The sequence below is a fragment of the Helianthus annuus genome, chromosome 2 (assembly GCF_002127325.2).
Source record: "Helianthus annuus cultivar XRQ/B chromosome 2, HanXRQr2.0-SUNRISE, whole genome shotgun sequence".
Classification (NCBI taxonomy): domain Eukaryota; kingdom Viridiplantae; phylum Streptophyta; class Magnoliopsida; order Asterales; family Asteraceae; genus Helianthus; species Helianthus annuus.
In genome coordinates, this window is record NC_035434.2 from 173,582,959 (window position 1) to 173,601,219 (window position 18,261).

The 18,261-nt window shown below is 37.0% G+C and overlaps 1 protein-coding gene across 1 annotated transcript; it reads right to left on the reverse strand.

Annotated features, from left to right (window-relative positions):
- Positions 1 to 1,794: 1,794 nt before the first annotated feature.
- Positions 1,795 to 10,510, reverse strand: LOC110927315. Its single transcript, XM_022170979.2, has 7 exons — positions 10,432 to 10,510; positions 7,453 to 7,987; positions 7,064 to 7,213; positions 6,242 to 6,309; positions 5,401 to 5,437; positions 4,488 to 4,924; positions 1,795 to 2,525 (listed from the first exon to the last, which is right to left on the reverse strand). Exons 2-7 carry the CDS (start codon positions 7,964 to 7,966, stop codon positions 1,914 to 1,916), a joined length of 1,818 nt encoding a protein of 605 aa, XP_022026671.1. The 5' UTR covers positions 7,967 to 7,987; positions 10,432 to 10,510; the 3' UTR covers positions 1,795 to 1,913.
- Positions 10,511 to 18,261: the final 7,751 nt, after the last annotated feature.

Sequence of the window (18,261 nt, forward strand, 5' to 3'; positions counted from 1 at the left end):
ATTTAATATACTAATTAATAGATAACTAGGATTGCGACCCGCCGCAATGCGGCGGGGATTCTTTAGTTATAACTAAGTCAATCTAGGACCCGCACGTTATGTTAAACCTGTCAAACGGGGAAAAAACAGACGATGTAAAAATGTTCACCCACACACGCACGTTGCGTCGTGTTAACTCGCAAAATTTAGAACAAAACGTATAAACGTTAAACCAAAGACGCACGTTGCGATGTGTTAAGTCACAAAATTTAGAACCAAGCATAAAGCAAAAAAATTGCGGAAAATGAAAACTATAAAGGATCAAAGTTGAAAGTACAAAAAGTTACGAGAATAGATTACAAAAGATAAAAAATTTTGGGTTAAAAGTAAAAAAAAAAACAAATAGTTTTGGGTTAAAAGTAAAAAAAAAACAAATAGTTTTGGGTTAAAAGTAATTTATGAAATACTTTTGGGTGAAAAGTAAAAAAAATCAATTTTTTGGAAAACCCCCAAACAACGTTACGACAACCATATGCATAACCATTTTTTCTTTGAAAACCCCCAAAAGCACGCCGCGAGTTGCGGCGGGGCGTAAAACGGTGTGTCAAATAGTACTAATGTCACACAACCGTCATCGACCACCAACACTGACTCGGCCTAGGATATGCGTGTTGCGACGAACTTGTCAAACATGGAAAAATAGAGGTAAAAACATTGAACCACACATGCACGTTGCGTCATATTAACTCGAAAAATTCAGAACTATACGTAAAACAAAAATTTGCGAAAGATGAAAAGTATAAGTGACAAAAGTTGCGAAGTTAAATTGCAAATAATGAAAAGTTTTAGGTTAAAGTTAAAAAAACAAATTATGTAGGGTTAAAATTGAAAAAGGTAAAAACATTTTGGTTAAAAGTAAAAAATTCAACTTTTTTTTTGAAAACTCACAAAGCACAATGTACAAGTTGTTATACACAAAAAGCTTGCAAACTTATATATGGAATAATAAACGAGCCGAACCCGAGCCGAGCTCGAGCTTGATAAAATACAAACGAGCCGAGCTCGAGCTTTGAAAACAAAGCTCAAATCGAGCCGAGCTTGAGCCCGAACTCTCATGAGAAGAAACTGTATTCTTTGTATAAAGTCAACATTCATATTGGTTCTGGGATCTGATTGGTCTATTAAAGCTTCATGTTCTTCCAATGAAGTTTTAAAACTACTATATCTGGAACCGTAGTATATTGCTTCACGAGTCACAACCTGCAGAAATACAGTTTTTTTTAATGAGTAAAATGTCATTTTCGTCCCTGAGGTTTGACCAGTTTGGCGACTTTCGTCCAAGGTTTGTTTTTCTGCATCTGGATCCAAAAGGTTTGAAATTCTACCATTTTCATCCGGCTCATTAACTCCATCCATTTTTCTTCGTTAAGTCAGGTGTATTTCCGTCTTTTTTGTTAACTTAAAGAGCAATTCGGTCTATTTTAAGGTCGAGTTGACCGAAATTCAAGCACTTCAAAAAGTGAACCCAGTGAAAAAAAATTACGAATCCGCCACTCCGTAAGTCTAAGTGTAACACTTGTGGTGTCGGATTAGGCAATGCCCTAATATGTCGTTACAACCAGCAGAGCAACATGATGCTTCAAACCTCTTCGACGATTTGTTAACTTTGTATTCATCCAAACATTATTCAAAACACATTCTTCCCGGTTCCAACTTTATCGAAATTTTATCTTTAAAATTGGGGGGGGGGGGGGGGGATAGTGCACGGTCCGCCCAACCACCGGAGTGATCAAAGACTAAAGTTACACCAAACCAAGGAAAAGAGAGAATGTGTCACTAAAAGTTAGCCGCATCCTCAATGGTTAAATAATACAAACATGTATCCATACAAACAGTTATCTAACGAATCCTTCTGCCGGTTACAATGCAACGAGTTAGTGAATCAACCGATCATTCTGCTGGTGAAAAATGCTTCTTCCATATGTGGACTTAACTAGCTCCACAAGTAAAGGAAACTGCAACAAGCCAAACAAACACACCGGAATACTCGTCGCTATAACAAGTGGAGCCGCAATCCATGTAACCTTATCTTTAAGCACGAGTGCAAGAGCCGAACTAAATGCAATCATAGTTGCTGCTATCGACGTGAATAACGAAAGAAGTCCAATCGTCAGTCTTTTTGGTAAGGCGTAAAGGAAGTCATCTTCTGCGTATCGGGAAGTAAGAATACTTAAAAACATCAACACTGAAGTTGACGAAGAGAATAATGCAACAGCAACTGATACGATAAAAAGCATAAACGTGTTGGAGGTTAGGAAAATCGGTTTGCCATCGTCTTGATTTCCGCCTGGGAGAGTGAACGCGGCTGCAAATGCCATTGTTACTATGAGAGCTGCTACCACAGTACATGAAGATGCGGTGTCTTTCATCCATTGTTGACCTGCTGCAAGTAAATCTTTATGGGCTTCGGTGAAAACCATTCTTGGCGTTTGTCCATGTATGTTCAAAGCTTCTATATAGGAAGGTTTAATTGATTTTTCGACTTCCTGCCAAAATCCATGGTATATGTTACGAACAAAATGATGCAACGATGCACGATCTTTTGAGTTAAAAATAAGTTTAGCATAAAGCTTTGGTCCGATTCGTATTTTAGGTAACCAACATATTCTACTCGAAAGAACAATCAGAGTTTAAAGAACTGAGAATATGCAACCCAGCTTCCAAAAGTTTTAATCTTAATGCTATCTAATCTACTACTGGTCATGGCGGACCTACCCTTTGGCCAGGGTGGGCGGCCGCACCCCTTGAAAAAAAAATTTAGTGTATATTTTAGGCAAAAAACCCGACCGCACCCCTTGAAAATATGGTTAACACCTCATCCGCACCCCCAGCAAATAATTTCTGGGTCCGCCACTGCTGGTCAAAATGATGACATGACACCTATCACGTATTTAGTTTTGACCATGTTGAGCTTTTTTGATGTGTTAGCTACAACCCAAATGTAGAGCATATTGATGAACATAAAGGATCAAGAAAGTGGAAGAAAGTGGTGGAGACTATTTTGTTCGGAGAGGCGTGGAGAATATGGAAGGTGTGGGTCGTGGATGGCATTAAGGAAGATGCGTTCCTATGGTTGAAGAATCGATCCACATATAGCGGCTTAGACAGGGAGAGATGGTGCGATTTCAATGTGAGAGATATTATGATGTAAATTTTTTTTGCTTGGACTTCCAGTTTCTTACTGGCCCTTTGTTCTATTTTATTATCTATATAATAGCCGTTGTTCAAAAAAAAAAAAAAAAAAAAACAACCCAAATGTAGACCTTTGAGCTGACAATTTTGGGATTTTTCTGGGCTTTTTTGCCTGAGGCACGCGCCTCTTGTACCCGAGGCGTTTTTATGCATCTAACTGTTGTACCTTGGTTTTTTTGGCTTGTACATGCAGCTAAAATCATACAAAAACCTTACTTGTAGCTATATTCTGGGTAGGGAAAGCTAAAAACGTATGGGATATATAAAAAATATATATATAATTAGCTTGCGCCTTGGGTACGAAAAGCTCGCCGCTTTTGCGCTTTATGCTACGCGCCTTATTTTTAGACCTCGTCGCTTTTGTGCGCCTCTAGCTTTTTAAAACCAAGGTTTATACTTGAGCAAGTATGAATCTGTTCCAAGGTCTTTGAAATTCTAGGTAGATTCTTAAATCTTGGTCATGTAATGCAGGGCCGTTCCAACATTTTTGTAGACCCTAATCAGACTACGAAGTGGAGGCCCTTTTGCAAAACATATAGAGATTAATAGAAAAATTAGCTGCTAAAGTTAACCTACATTTAGTAATTAGCCCTAATTTTGCTCATAAATTCTCCTTCAATCCCGACAGACCTGATGCCATGAGTGATTACCGTTAGTGATAGCCGATAACCTAGAAAATCGAAAGAGTAGGTTGCGATAGGAGGTAAGAACGATGACTGCGGCTCAATTTTAGGGATTTTTGGTGCTGATTCACGGAATTCGGATGAGGTCGAGTGGTAGATGGTTGCTACAGACAACAGTTATGTTTGTGGTTTAATTTCGAAACTGGGTCTTGAATGTGGGCCTTTTTTCCTAAACAATTTTTATCTGTGTAACTTTATTAAAAAAACATGGTTTAGTTTTGCTTTTTATTTGAGTCTGATACATATGCAATATATAAAGCTTTACTAAAAATTGAAGGCCCTTGATTTTTGGTGGCCCTAGGCCCGTGCCTAGATTGGTAAGCCTAACGGGCCGGCCCTGATGTAATGAATCATAGTCTGAATGAAATATGTTTATTTAGTTTATGTTTTTATTATTAGCTCATCCTAACCCGACCCATCCTGACCTTTTCTTAATATACCCTTCCTAACCTAAACCCATCTTGACCCGTGACCCAAACCCGCCCAACTTGTCCACTTTGCCAGGCCTTCTTAGGTAATGACCTTAAATAAAAAAAAAAAAAGTTGAATTATGATTCTAACATGATCGATCACCTGAAACCATTGAAGCTCACGCTGCATCTGTAAAGCTGAACCCGTCACAACACCAAGTCGATGTGGTGGAGCTAACTGGGCAACTTTATGTAACGCATTCTCTTTAACATATCCATCAACTTGTACCGTTGTCCATACTTTGAAGCGAGACATTTGGTACACAAGATTGTACACCCGTTCTTGGCGATGTTTGATGGCTAAAATGAACAAATAGTACCCGTCAACGTTGTACCAGATGATGCCTGGGTAAGTTAGTATGCATTCCTCAACAAGCTCGTGAATCCCATATGTGACCGCACTAGCTATTGCCGATCCGAATATGTTCCAGGCTATGTCATGATCGACCTGTTCTATAACGATTTTGCAAATACGTTCTACGAGTAAGCTGCTCAGATTATTGTTTACTTTGATATCGTGGATATACTTGATTGTTGGAGCTACAATATTTACAAAAAGTATGTCAAGAACTCAAGATTCAGAGACTCAAGGTTGGAGAACTCGCTAGTCGCTAGCGGGTCGGTGAGGTAGGGACTAGTGACTACTCGGGATTAATCGGATCGGACTTTTTATGTATAATTTTAAGTTTTTATACATATATACATATATTTTTATACGTAATTTTTTAAGTGGACAAGTTTTGACCGGGATCTGGGAGGTTTTGGCTGGAATATGTGTTTTTTTCCGATTTTTTTTGTTTTTTCCCGATTTTTTCCGATTTTTCCCGACCGACTAGTCGCGATTAGGGCCGACTAGCAATTTTTTTACTGATTAGCTGAAAATTACTCAGTTGATGGGCGACTAGCGGCTAGTCAGCGATTAATCGCTGGCTAGTCGCGATTTTTCCCACGTATAATCGTATATTAATCTCTGAGAGACTGATACATTACCATAAACAGTTATAATCGTATATTACCCACGTATTGAAGGGCGCTCCAAAATCCAGCAGTAAACTGTTGAAAAGAAAATGTCCAAATGGTTTAATAATTATAAGTTGGAAATCTCAGGGGGTCCAGGATAATTTTCTTAGAGTTAATTACTCTTTTCGTCCCTATGGTTTGTCAAAAATCACTATTTCAGTCCATTAGTTTAAAATTTGTGATTTCAGTCCATGTGGTTTCACTTTCGTAACCATTTCAGTCCACCTCGTAACCGTTTCAGTCCCTGTACTTACAGAATAAATTGATTGAAATTGTTACGAAAGTGAAACCACAGGGACTGAAATGGTTACAAAAGTGAAACCACAGGGACTGAAATAGCAATTTTTAAACAAATAGACTGAAACAGTGATTTTTGACAAACCACAGGGACGAAAACAGTAATTAACTCATTTTCTTATAACATGAGTGCCATCTATCAATCTATCCATCTTTCTAATAAATAAATAAATAAATAAATAAATAAATAAATAAGTAACCGACTACGTTAGGTGTCATGATTCTACGAGCCCAAAATTCTTTTTCCCATTTCTCTCATTTCACCCATTCGCATTCTATTTCTTAAATTAAAAACAAGTTGATGAAAAAGGCAATAGTAATAAATATAACATTTCCTAAAATTTCATTACTAAGTATATAATATTTTCTTATAGGTAATTTTAGTCATACTTTATCTTAAAATATCGTTATATAATTCCTAAATCTCTAATACTAGCTATTTAATATTTCTTTTATTCAACCCGTGTAATACATGGGTTTTAAGCTACTTTTGTGATATATGTATTATAAAGTGATCGAGAGTTCGATATAATAGCTTACCTTGTCAAAAGTTCTTAACAAGATGTTGATTTCATTAGTGTGTCTACCTCTCTTCTTCACAGGTATCACTTGCACCAAACAAACACAAGAAAACTATTAAATTCAATTTGTACATTGTAACATATACATATATAGGGTGCGGATCACAAGAGAACCACGAAATTACTTGAGAACTTGAGGCAACCACTATCAACCAAGCAAATTTAAAAAAAAAAAAAAATCATGTGTAGCTCGTGAAGGTACATATGTAGCTCATACGGTGTGATATATATGTAGTTCACGAGCTACGTATACAACCAAGGGCGGACCTACATACATAGGTCCGGGCTCAGTTCACCTGAACCCAACCCACTGAGATTTAAATGAGATATCTATATAGGGGAAGGTTTAAATGAGAACGCTAAATATCGCCAGAACCGTGAGAACGAAGGAAAAAAACGCAAAAACTTGGTTAAAAACATTTCAAATTCGAAATTTCTTTTTACACTTATCATTATTATTCAAATAGAATATTAGAAATGAATTTTACACTATTAAATTTCCATGTATTCGGAAATAATGAAAATTTACACGTGTAAGTTTACCATTTACACACGTGTAAATTTGTTGTATTTACACATGTGTAAAGACTTTATTAAGAGTGAATTTGAGAGGAAAGGTGAATTATTTAAAGAGTAAATTCTTTTTTTAATGTTACATTTTAACTATAATGAAGTTTGTATTAAAAAAATTTATTTTGATTAGTTTTTTTCATTCGTTCTCACGGTTCTCGCAGTATTTAGCGATAACCATATATATATATAGAGAGAGAGAGAGATTTACATGAATATATGAATCGTGTCCAAAATCCAAGCTTGCTTCCACTTGGAAATATTTCAGGTTTTTGAGCCAATATTTGCAAAGCCGTTCTGCCGTCGCGGTCCTTTTCCAACACGACGTTTGGGTGCAGATCGATTATTTCTAACGCCACATCTGCATCAACAAAGTCAACCCAACTTGATTATGTGTGACCATGGGCGGACCTACCCTTTGGCCAGGGTGGGCGGCCGCACCCCTTGAAAAAAATATTAGTGTATATTTTAGGCAAAAACCCAACCGCACCCCTTGAAAATATGGTTGAACACCTTATCCGCACCCCCAGCAAATAATTTCTGGGTCCGCCACTGTGTGTGACAGAATTTGTGTTCATCTCGTGGGAAAATCGGTCTTACCGTAGAATCCACTCATAATAGTGAGAGTAATGAGATCTCCGCCAGCAACTCCGGCATAAAGACTACTCCCTCCCTCCTCCGGAAGTAAATCTTGAGTCACCGTCAGCAAGTATTCCAGCGTCTCCTTGTTTCCATGCAAGGCGGCCATATTCAATGGATTATTACCATCAAAATTCGGAACATGTGTCATATCCGCCGCATGTTCCACCAAAAGCCTTGCAGCAGTCGTGTTTCCAACCATAGCAGCATAATGGAGTGGGTTAGTTCCATCTTGATTCCCCATAATTAACTTATCCTTGGCACCAACATCTATGAGCCGTTTCACAAGCTTCTCCACAAAACGATGGGAGCGATCTGTCCCAATGGCGATGAGTAACGGCGTCTCCCCCCACATTGTTATCGGTTTGGTCATTAGGCCTGGATCGTTTTTGAACATTTCACTTACAGAATCCCAATCGTCGTGTAATGCAGCTTTGTATATCGGTAGATGGGTGATTATATGATTGTTACCCATTCTGGATCTCGGGTCGAAGATCTGCAACTTGATAAACATACTGAGTTAACTCGGATACTTATATAGTGACGAGTTAATTACTGTTTCCGTCCCTGTGGTTTGTCAAAAATCACTATTTCAGTCCATTAGTTTAAAAATTGCGATTTTAGTCCCCGTGGTTTCACTTCCATAACCATTTCAGTCCACCTCGTAACCATTTCAGTCCTTGTACTTAACAGAATATTGGATTGAAATGGTTATAAAAGTGAAACCACATGGACTGAAATGGTTACGAAAGTGAAACCACAGGGAGTGAAATCGTAATTTTTAAACTAATGGACTGAAATAGTGATTTTTGACAAACAACAGGGACGAAAATAGTAATTAACTCTATAGTGACCAAAATTACAAGCACAACAGAAACATATCATTGACCGATTAACCAAGTTCGGTTACAAGATGGTGTTACTGGTAAGATTTTCGGATTTAATGTATCTGAGATTTTTGGGTCCTGCGCCGATTGTGAGACCGAGCAGGACGTAAGTGGTGTGGTGGTATAATCAGGGGCGGATATATAGTTAAACAAGGGGTAGCCTCCGCTACCGCTTGGTCGGAAAATTTTTGACGTTTTTAGTGTAAATTTTGGAAAAATTTGAAGTTTTTTTGATTTCGTTACTGCCTATTTATAAAACGTTCCCGCTTGGTCGGAATCCTAGATCCGCCACTGGGTATAATGCTTGTCCCGTATAAAAGTGGTGTGTGTTCAAACATTGGTATTTAGGTGTGGAAAAATTGGTCTTAAAACAAAGAGTTAAATGTCATTTTAGTCGCTGTGGTTTGGGCCATTTTGCCAGTTTAGTCAAAAGGTTTGAAACGTTGCCATTTTAGTCCACTGAGGTTAACTCCATCCCTATATTCTGGTAACTAGAAGGGTATTTCAATCATTTTATATGTAATTCTGTTAACTAGAAGGGCAATTCGACCATATAAAATGATCGAATTACCCTTCTAGCTAACATAAAAAATGGACGGAGTTAACCTAGTGAACTAAAATGGCAACGATTGAAACTATTTGGACTAAAATGGCAACGTTTCAAACCTTTGGACTAAACTGGCAAAATGACCCAAACCATATGGATTAAAATGACATTTAACTCTAAAACAAAATTAGTGATTTGGCTAAACTTTTTATAAGTATCCATTAATCAATTGTATAATGTATACATTCTACTCTCCTAAAACCCATATAAAATTTCATAAATCTATGAACATAAAAAAAACATGGTCATTTCCACAGGATGTTTAGATTAATTAATTAGTACTCGATACCTATAAAGTAAAAAATAAAAAGAAAATAATTTTGGGTATGTTATCGAATAAACAGGTATATATTTTTAGGTAAACAGGTATATCACATAATCATGGGATTAAATGGATTGAGATTTTTATATGTAAGAATCGCTAGACGCTAGTCGGCCGCTGGGGTACCGACAAGCGATTAATCGGATTGAGATTTTTATATGTAAGTTTCAGTTTTATCTATACACACACATTTTTATATGTAGTTTTTTTAGAGTTAATTACTGTTTTCGTCCTGTGGTTAGTCAAAAATCACTGTTTCAGTCCATTAATTTAAAAATTGCAATTTCAGTCCTTGTGGTTTTACTTTCGTAACCATTTCAATCCATTTATTCTGTTAGTACAGGGACTAAAATGGTTACAAGGTGGACTGAAATGGTTACGAAAGTGAAACCACAGAGACTGAAATTGCAATTTTTAAACTAATGGACTGAAACAGTGATTTTTGACAAACCACAGGGACAAAAACAATAATTAACTCTTTTTAAAAATAATCGCATACCTGTCCCAAATATATCGGGTTTGATTGCATTGCAATCCCTACTTGTATGTTTAACATAGCCTTGTGTTAGAGCAATTTATCAACAGTGTTATTGTGAAGTTGGTGTAAAAAGCAGAGAGTTAATTACTGTTTTCGTGTCCATGTGGTTTGTCAAAAATCACTATTTCAGTCCATTAGTTTAAAATTTGCGATTTCAGTCCCTGTGGTTTCACTTTCGTAACCCTTTCAGTCCCTGTGGTTTCACTTTCGTAACTATTTCAATCCATTTATTTTGTAAGTAGAAGGACTGAAATGGTTACGAGGTGGACTGGAATGGTTACGAAAGTAAAATCACAGGGACTAAAATCGCAATTTTTAAACTAATGGACTGAAATAGTGATTTTTGACAAACCACAAGGACCAAAACAGTAATTAACTCAAAAAGCAGAAGATTTGATCAGCTTTTATGAGAAACGATAAAGAGCAAAAGAAAAAAGACTTTTGTTTTTAACTACATTATTTATGATCCAAGCAAGATACCCCACTTTAAGCAAAAGGTAAGTCAGAACATTAACAAAAAGAGCACAAACAAAATTGATATTAACAGAAAATCTAAGTGAGTGACATATGAACACAGTTGACTTACAGGGTCTGATGAAGAAGAAGATGCTGATTGCTATGATCTGACTTAGGTAAGGCTGCCAAGCGAGATCTATGTAAACCGGTTGAATTTACTAAAAGAGCCCGATTTAATCCCAATATAAAATGTTCAACTATATATAATTAATTAATTAATTAATTAAATACATATAGAAAATACAAAATCAATGCTGATGTAGTAAAGGCATATGCCTTTTTTCTGGCACAATGGCTGAAAAGTGAGAGTTGGTGGTTTGGTTTCTCGAGTGAACGTTTAAGTCAAACTCTGAAGTCAGCTCTGGCCGGACTGAGCAAACGACACTCTCCAATTTAGGGAGTCGGGTAGGCTAATACAAGAAATTTGCCGTTTTAAAAAAATAGAAGTAATAGTTTAAAATTACTAATATAAAAAGTAATAGTTAAAATTATTAGTGTAAAAACTCTGTTCAAAAACGATATAAGAGTATAAATTAGGGATGAGCAAAATGGACCCGGTACCGAACCGGTACCGAATTTACCGAACCGGGTACCTTTTCGGTACCGATTCGGTACCGACTTTTAACATTTTCGGTACCGGTTCGGTACCGGTCCGGTACGGTACCGGTTCGGTACCGGTATTTACCGAATTTTAGCCTCAAATACCGGTACCGTACCGGTACCGAACCGGGTATATTCGGTACCGGTACCGGTACCCACTTTTGAGGATTTTCGGTACCGATAACGGTTCGGTACCGGACGGTACCGAGCTCATCCCTAGTATAAATGCATTGAAATTATTATTAATACATTGTTTTGTCTAGCATTTGTATTTTATGAGTTAAGATGAAAATATAATAAAACACTTTAATACCCTTAACTAAACTTAGTTTTTTTTTTTTTGATAGAGTTAATGGGTTGGACTAAAATGACAACAAATTTTAAATGTTAAGGACCCAAAGGAGAAAAAAAACTATTTAGACTAAAGTGGCATTTTGAGCTAAACCTCAGGGACCGAAATGACAATTTACTCTTTATTAAATTTTCTTCATTTTATGTATGCCGGTTCACTCGAGTTGGAGAAAGACTCTTTAAGATTCTTTATATATTGTGTCATTAGACTTGTTGACTATTTATAGTTTCTATAATCTATGTTTTTAAGTTTTAACTTTGTGGTGATGTATACGACTATTTTATGGATGTGTTTGTTTTATCGTTATATTTATATTGTGTTATTATGGACTTAATTTATTGAGTAAATTATAAAACTAAATGAACTAAAAAGAATTTGTCGTAGTTGACATATGAACTAGTGCACTATTGGTTAATGACCTGTAGGCTTCAAAGTCAAATAGTAAACGAAAAATGGGCTAACATACATTATGTTAATTTATTTGTTCAAGTGATAGCCCACAAAGTTTGTTTGCTGACCGTGGATGAGAGAGAATGGGCTTTAGTAGTACAATTTAAAGTGGGCATCGCAGAAAAGGAGGACGCAGCTTCTAGGCGGTTCGCATACAAGGCACGACATAAGACGATCAAAGGGAGGCATGCATCATGTGGGTGCCTATTTTTCTAGAGTTCGATAATTGTGAAGATTTGGTGACTAGCATGCGAGGCTAAATCTCTCGTGGATCGGGTAAATGATTATTGTGAGATACTTTTAATTCTAATTTATGTTTTGTATTGAGATTTGGATTTGTAGTCGGGTGACAGCCACTACTAGAAAACTGCTACTATTCCTACCAAAATTTCCTACACATTTCCTACGAACAAAAATGCCGACAATTTTCCCACGAAATTCCGACGAACAAGAAAGGGTCTTAGTTTTGTGACAAAAAAAAGTGACAAAAAAGCCACAAATTGTTATGCGTAGGAAAATTGTAAAAAATTTCCCACGGATTTCCTACGGAATTTGTTTTCATTTTAACTGTTAGTCGGAAATTCGTAGGAATCGATATGCGTAATAAATGTGTCGGAAATTTTCGACGGAATTCTGACGGAATTCGTTTTTATTTGAACAATTTGTAGGGTTAGGGATTTGTACGGCCGAGGATGCCTCTTCATATGCTTTCGTGGCTTCAAGGGCCCAATCTTGGGGTTTACAAGACCACATACTCCGAGAATGTGGTGGGGATGTTTTAGACTCCGATTACAGGAGTGCGTTGGACCTTTTGCATAGTTCTCTTCCCGACCTTGATATTGGCGGTTTCTACATTAAAGACACCGCCCCTCCTAAATCCCAGAAAATTCTGTCGAATGCCTTATATGGCGAAATTGTCAAGAGGTTTGAAGAGAAGTTTGGTTTATCCCCTCAGCAAAGAGCTGTGTTTGAATGTCTACGTGCCCCACATGCTCAGGATTTTCTGTCTGTCGCACCTATTCATGTCGGCTTTGGAATATCGTGCTATCCTTAGATACCGACTGATGATTCCTTTGTTCCCAGTTGACGAGCCATGTCCGGTATGCCGCAAAGCGTGTTTGGATTCTTTCGGCGAGCACGCGATCCACTGTAAAGAGCTACCGGGGTTTAAATATCGGCATGATTGGGTGAGAGATGTGTTATGTGATGTTCTTAAGCGGGCCGGGATCTCTGCCAAAAAGGAGGCTCCAGTAAATTTTCTGACTGACCCCTTAGAGGGGAGGTCCACTTTACGCCCGGCGGACATCCTTGTGTTTGGATGGGAAGGGGGGAAACATGCTTGTGTAGATCTAATTGGAGTCTCCCCCCTTGTCGGGCTCAAGGACAAGGGCTTTGTCGTAGAGCAGAGAAATGTGTAAGAAATTTTCAGAATTCATAGGAATCGGTATGCGTAAGAAATGTGTCAGAAATTTTCGACGGAATTCTGACGGAATTCGTTTTTATTTGAACAATTTGTAGGGTTAGGGATTTGTACGGCCGAGGATGCCTCTTCATATGCTTTCGTGGCTTCAAGGGCCCAATCTTGGGGTTTACAAGACCACATACTCCGAGAATGTGGTGGGGATGTTTTAGACTCCGATTACAGGAGTGCGTTGGACCTTTTGCATAGTTCTCTTCCCGACCTTGATATTGGCGGTTTCTACATTAAAGACACCGCCCCTCCTAAATCCCAGAAAATTCTGGCGAATGCCTTATATGGCGAAATAGTCAAGAGGTTTGAAGAGAAGTTTGGTTTATCCCCTCAGCAAAGAGCTGTGTTTGAATGTCTACGTGCCCCACATGCTCAGGATTTTCTGTCTGTCGCACCTATTCATGTCGGCTGTGGAATATCGTGCTATCCTTAGATACCGACTGATGATTCCTTTGTTCCCAGTTGACGAGCCATGTCCGGTATGCCGCAAAGCGTGTTTGGATTCTTTCGGCGAGCACGCGATCCACTGTAAAGAGCTACCGGGGTTTAAATATCGGCATGATTGGGTGAGAGATGTGTTATGTGATGTTCTTAAGCGGGTCGGGATCTCTGCCAAAAAGGAGGCTCCAGTAAATTTTCTGACTGACCCCTTAGAGGGGAGGTCCACTTTACGCCCGGCGGACATCCTTGTGTTTGGATGGGAAGGGGGGAAACATGCTTGTGTAGATCTAATTGGAGTCTCCCCCCTTGTCGGGCTCAAGGACAAGGGCTTTGTCGTAGGGCAAGCGGTGCTCAAGGCAGAGGCAAGCAAAGTGCAAAACATGAGAAAGCCTGCCTGGAGAATCATCATGTGTTTGTCCCGTTTGCGTTTGATACCTTTGGTGGTCTCGCTCCTGATGCTGTGCGCCTTTTGAATCGGGTTCAAAAAGTCGTTAATAGTAATTCTTCGTCGCTAAATGTTTCAAACTTTGTATTTAGTAGAATTGGTTTTTCTATTCAAAAGAGGGTGGCGGCGCAACTTGTTGCCCGACTACCTGCCATTGCTTTGTAATTGCCCTTTTTCGTGTGGAATGAAAAGAATAATTTTCAACAAAAAAATTTTTGTAGGAAATGCGTAGAAATCCAATTTATCGTAAAAAAATATTCATAATAAACAAAATTAATGATATCAAAATATAAATTTTATTATTTAAAAAATATATGTTATTTCTAAATTGATTCCGTAGGATGTGTGTTAGAAATTCCGACAGATTACCCACGGAATGGATTTTTTTTTTGTAATACACATATATGTTATTTTTAAAACACATTTATATATATATATATATATATATATATATATCCGTAGGAAATGTGTAGAAAAATACTGACGCAATTCGTAGCTCATTAACTTTGATCATCACATAAGGTATGTATATCTTTGCATTAGATGAATGATTTTTGTATGGTTTGATAAATGTTTTTGTATGGTTTGTGATCTATGATTTTCTAGATTTATTGGTTGATTGTAGCATTGGCAGACTTGTAGGTCGTGGATTTTGATCTTCTTGTCTTATGAAGGGTAGATTTGGAACTACTTGCGTTCTTTGTATGCATGTATGATAGGATTTTAATATTTAAATATAAAGATTGCATTTTATTCATATGTACATTGTATTTATGTAACCTTATGTTTTGTTAGGCAATTTCTACGGTTCCGCTTGCAAGTATGAATTGAAGACGTCTGTTTTGGGTCGCAAGTATGAAGTTTTTGTAATTTAGATGTGCTTCGAATTTATGTTATTTGCTTTTGTTAAATTTATGTTCCAAATCATATTTATCATTATGCATTTTTCAGTAAGAAAAAGCTGGTATTTTTTTTTGTTTTTTTTTATTTTTTAAATGTATCCATAGGAAACATGTAGGAAAAAGAATAAACAAGTTTCGTCACATTCCATTGGAGTGTGTAGGAAACAAAGACAAATTCGTAGGAAATGTGTGAGAAAAAATAATACGTTCTGTTGGAATTGTGTAGGAAAAAAACTAATTTTGTAGAAATTGTGTAGGAATCAAGAACACATTTTGTTGGAACTGTGTAGGAAAAAATATTTCCGTAGGAACTATGTAGGAAAAAAACGAATACATTCTGTTGGAATTGTATAGGAAGAAAAAAAATCCGTAGGAATTGTGTAAGAAAATTAAAATATATAAAATATATCTAATAAAAATAAATATAATTGATTTAAACACAAAATTTAAAAAAAGTAATGTTTCGTGGGAAATGCGTCGGAAAATTAAGAAAATTAATTCCGTGAGAAATGTGTAGGAGAATTCTAACGAAACATTTGTGTGGGAAATAAGTAGGAGAATTTGTAGGAAATGCGTCAGAAAAAAATTACCCACGAGCAAAATTCCTACAACCTATTTTCGTGGGAAATCCGTGGGTAAACGCAGTTACCCACGGATTTCCCACAGAAATTGACGTGGGAATAGTAGCAGTTTTCTAGTAGTGAGCTGATCTATTTGCGTGATTATATAATTTGCGTGACAGATAAATTCTGAGTGACAATTAGAATTATAATTATGTTTTGAATCCAATTATGCTTTTGCTGATTGAATGATTGCTATGTACGCTTGTTTTAATATTTATATGATCAATTGATATTAAGATTTTGAATTGCATAGGTAATTGGTAGATGTGTCAGATTTAATATTTGATCAATAGCATCTAATAAATCAGAACTAGGTTATTAGTAATTACAGAATCAAAATCTCAGAGTGATCACGTTTTCTTATCATTATTTTTACAAACCTAAAGTTATTGTTAACGGTTTTATAGTAAGTTATCAAAGCAATCCTAAAATTTACAAACAAATAATAATTAGTATTAGCCACAGACTCCTTAGTGGAATACGATGCTTACTTACCATTGTACTAGTTTTAGTGTTTTTTGTAGGTTTTTGTACAGACCCCGACGACAGTCTGTCAATGGACCAACAATTACCACACAAACCATCTCTACTCCCATCCTCAATCCAAAAGAACCAGAAGGGTATCTCTGGAGAATGAGATGCCAGAGAGACTTGCTGTAACACAAATACAACTAACATATGTTGTTACTTCCTCACAATAAATGCAGACTTCTCCACCCAATCCAAACTCCACTAATATCCCCACAAAAGGATAGTGTTGTAAACACAGGGGAACCAAATAATGAGTTAGATGATTCACTTGAACATCTATTCTCAAGGCCTTCTCCCGGGGCTAATTCTCTTTCCACACCACCACCCACAAATATACTTCCATCCATTAAACCACTGCTTTATATAATAGAAGCGTATGAGTGTAGTTCCTCTCAATAACTCATCACTGAGAGTATACTCCAACAAGTGACTAGTGCAAGTTTAGAGCTCTTTGCTATCCCACAAGTAGAGGAGGATACAACTCTTATGTCACAAGTGACACTTGCAGTTTTTTAAGTGAAGCAGTCACTACAACTGTAGGGACGACAAGACATTGGTTACATTGCTAAGACTTCCTTGAAGGCAACAACTATGTCTACAATAGTACATTCTAAAACAGTTGGAAGTCCCCAGTACCAAAAATAAGGAGAATTTGGTTCAATACCAAATATAACTACCTCTGGTAGAAATTTAGATGATCCTATTAATTTAGGTGATGGATTAAGATACCAACAATCGATGGATAGAGTCACCAAGATAGAGTCTTCCATTGATGAAATCAAAGATATGCTGAAACCCTTGGTTCAAAACTTAAGAACTCCACCAATAAATGTAGAGATTGCCAAAGAGATATGGACCCATGATAAATGTACCTCCAACTCCAAAAGCAAATTGCTGATGCCACTTACAACATGTATATGGAGTTGATCAGGAATATGGTTGATGTAATATATAAAGATACACAAGCAGAGATCAAAGCCATGAAAGATGACTTTCTTCAATCAACATGCACTGCTCCAAAACCCAAGTATCGTGAAGATGATGCCAAAGGGAGAGTGTAGAAGGCATGAGAAAACTTCCTCCTCAAGTAAAAATAGCTCAGAAAAAGCTCGAGACATCTACAGCCAAAACGGCTAAAGAAGATGCTCTTGAAAAGGAAAAAAAGGAGAAATAAAAAAGAAGCTAAAGATGCACTTACAGTACAAGAAATAATTGGAAGGCAGAGACTTGAACAAAACTTAGGTTCTTCCACAGAGGTTCCGACAAGAAATAGCCTATAAGACAAGTCAAAAGTACTGTTACATCTGTATATGCAACAAGCTTTGTCCCTACAACTACTGCTCCTTCAAGGCAAACATTTGTTGGCATTGCAAAAATGAAACCGATGTTACATCCACAACATCACTTATAATTATCCTAGAACCAGTCAAGCCTATTTCCCAAAAGACCCCTATTGGTTATCTTAATAGAAAACCACCAACACACACTCCATCACCACCACCAAAAGCACAAACATCATACACTAGGGGAAGGAGATCAAAATTCATTATATAAGATGATAAAAAAAACTCCCAAGCCTCACCCATCAGAACCACATCATCACTACCACCAACCAACTCACCATCACTTCCACATCCATTCCTACATCATTATCGACATCAATCCCATCAACCACAACTATCATAATTACCTCTACACACCCACTCGAGTTAAAAACTGTATCACAAGAAATACATTCTTTCTACTCCACATCAGATGCAAATCAACTCACCTTTCCTTCCCTCCAAAACTTTCCAAAGCCCACAAATGTCAAAGAATATTTGGAGCTAAAGTCAAAACAAGTAGAGAAAATATCTGCAAAAAAAAAAAAAAAAAACCAAGGAAAGGATGACAAACAGGCACAACTAATCTTAGTTGAAGAATTCCAAAAAAGTGAATACTCTTGAAGGTTATGCAAAAGATGTCTGCAATAATCTATCTCATGCTCTAGTCAATAATCAAGATCTCAGAAGAGCATTAAAAGAAGATTGTTTTGATCATATCATGAAGAAAAAGCCATATAAAACAAGTAGAGCACAATTTACA

Excerpts from the sequence above, each read along its gene's own strand:
- LOC110927315 (XM_022170979.2), bottom strand. The coding sequence starts at position 7,966 with ATGGGTAACAATCATATAATCACCCATCTACCGATATACAAAGCTGCA. Across the intron at positions 7,214-7,452 it reads TATTATGAGTGGATTCTACG|ATGTGGCGTTAGAAATAATC; the intron begins GTAAGACCGATT and ends TTGTTGATGCAG. Across the intron at positions 2,526-4,487 it reads GTGAGCTTCAATGGTTTCAG|GAAGTCGAAAAATCAATTAA; the intron begins GTGATCGATCAT and ends GGATTTTGGCAG.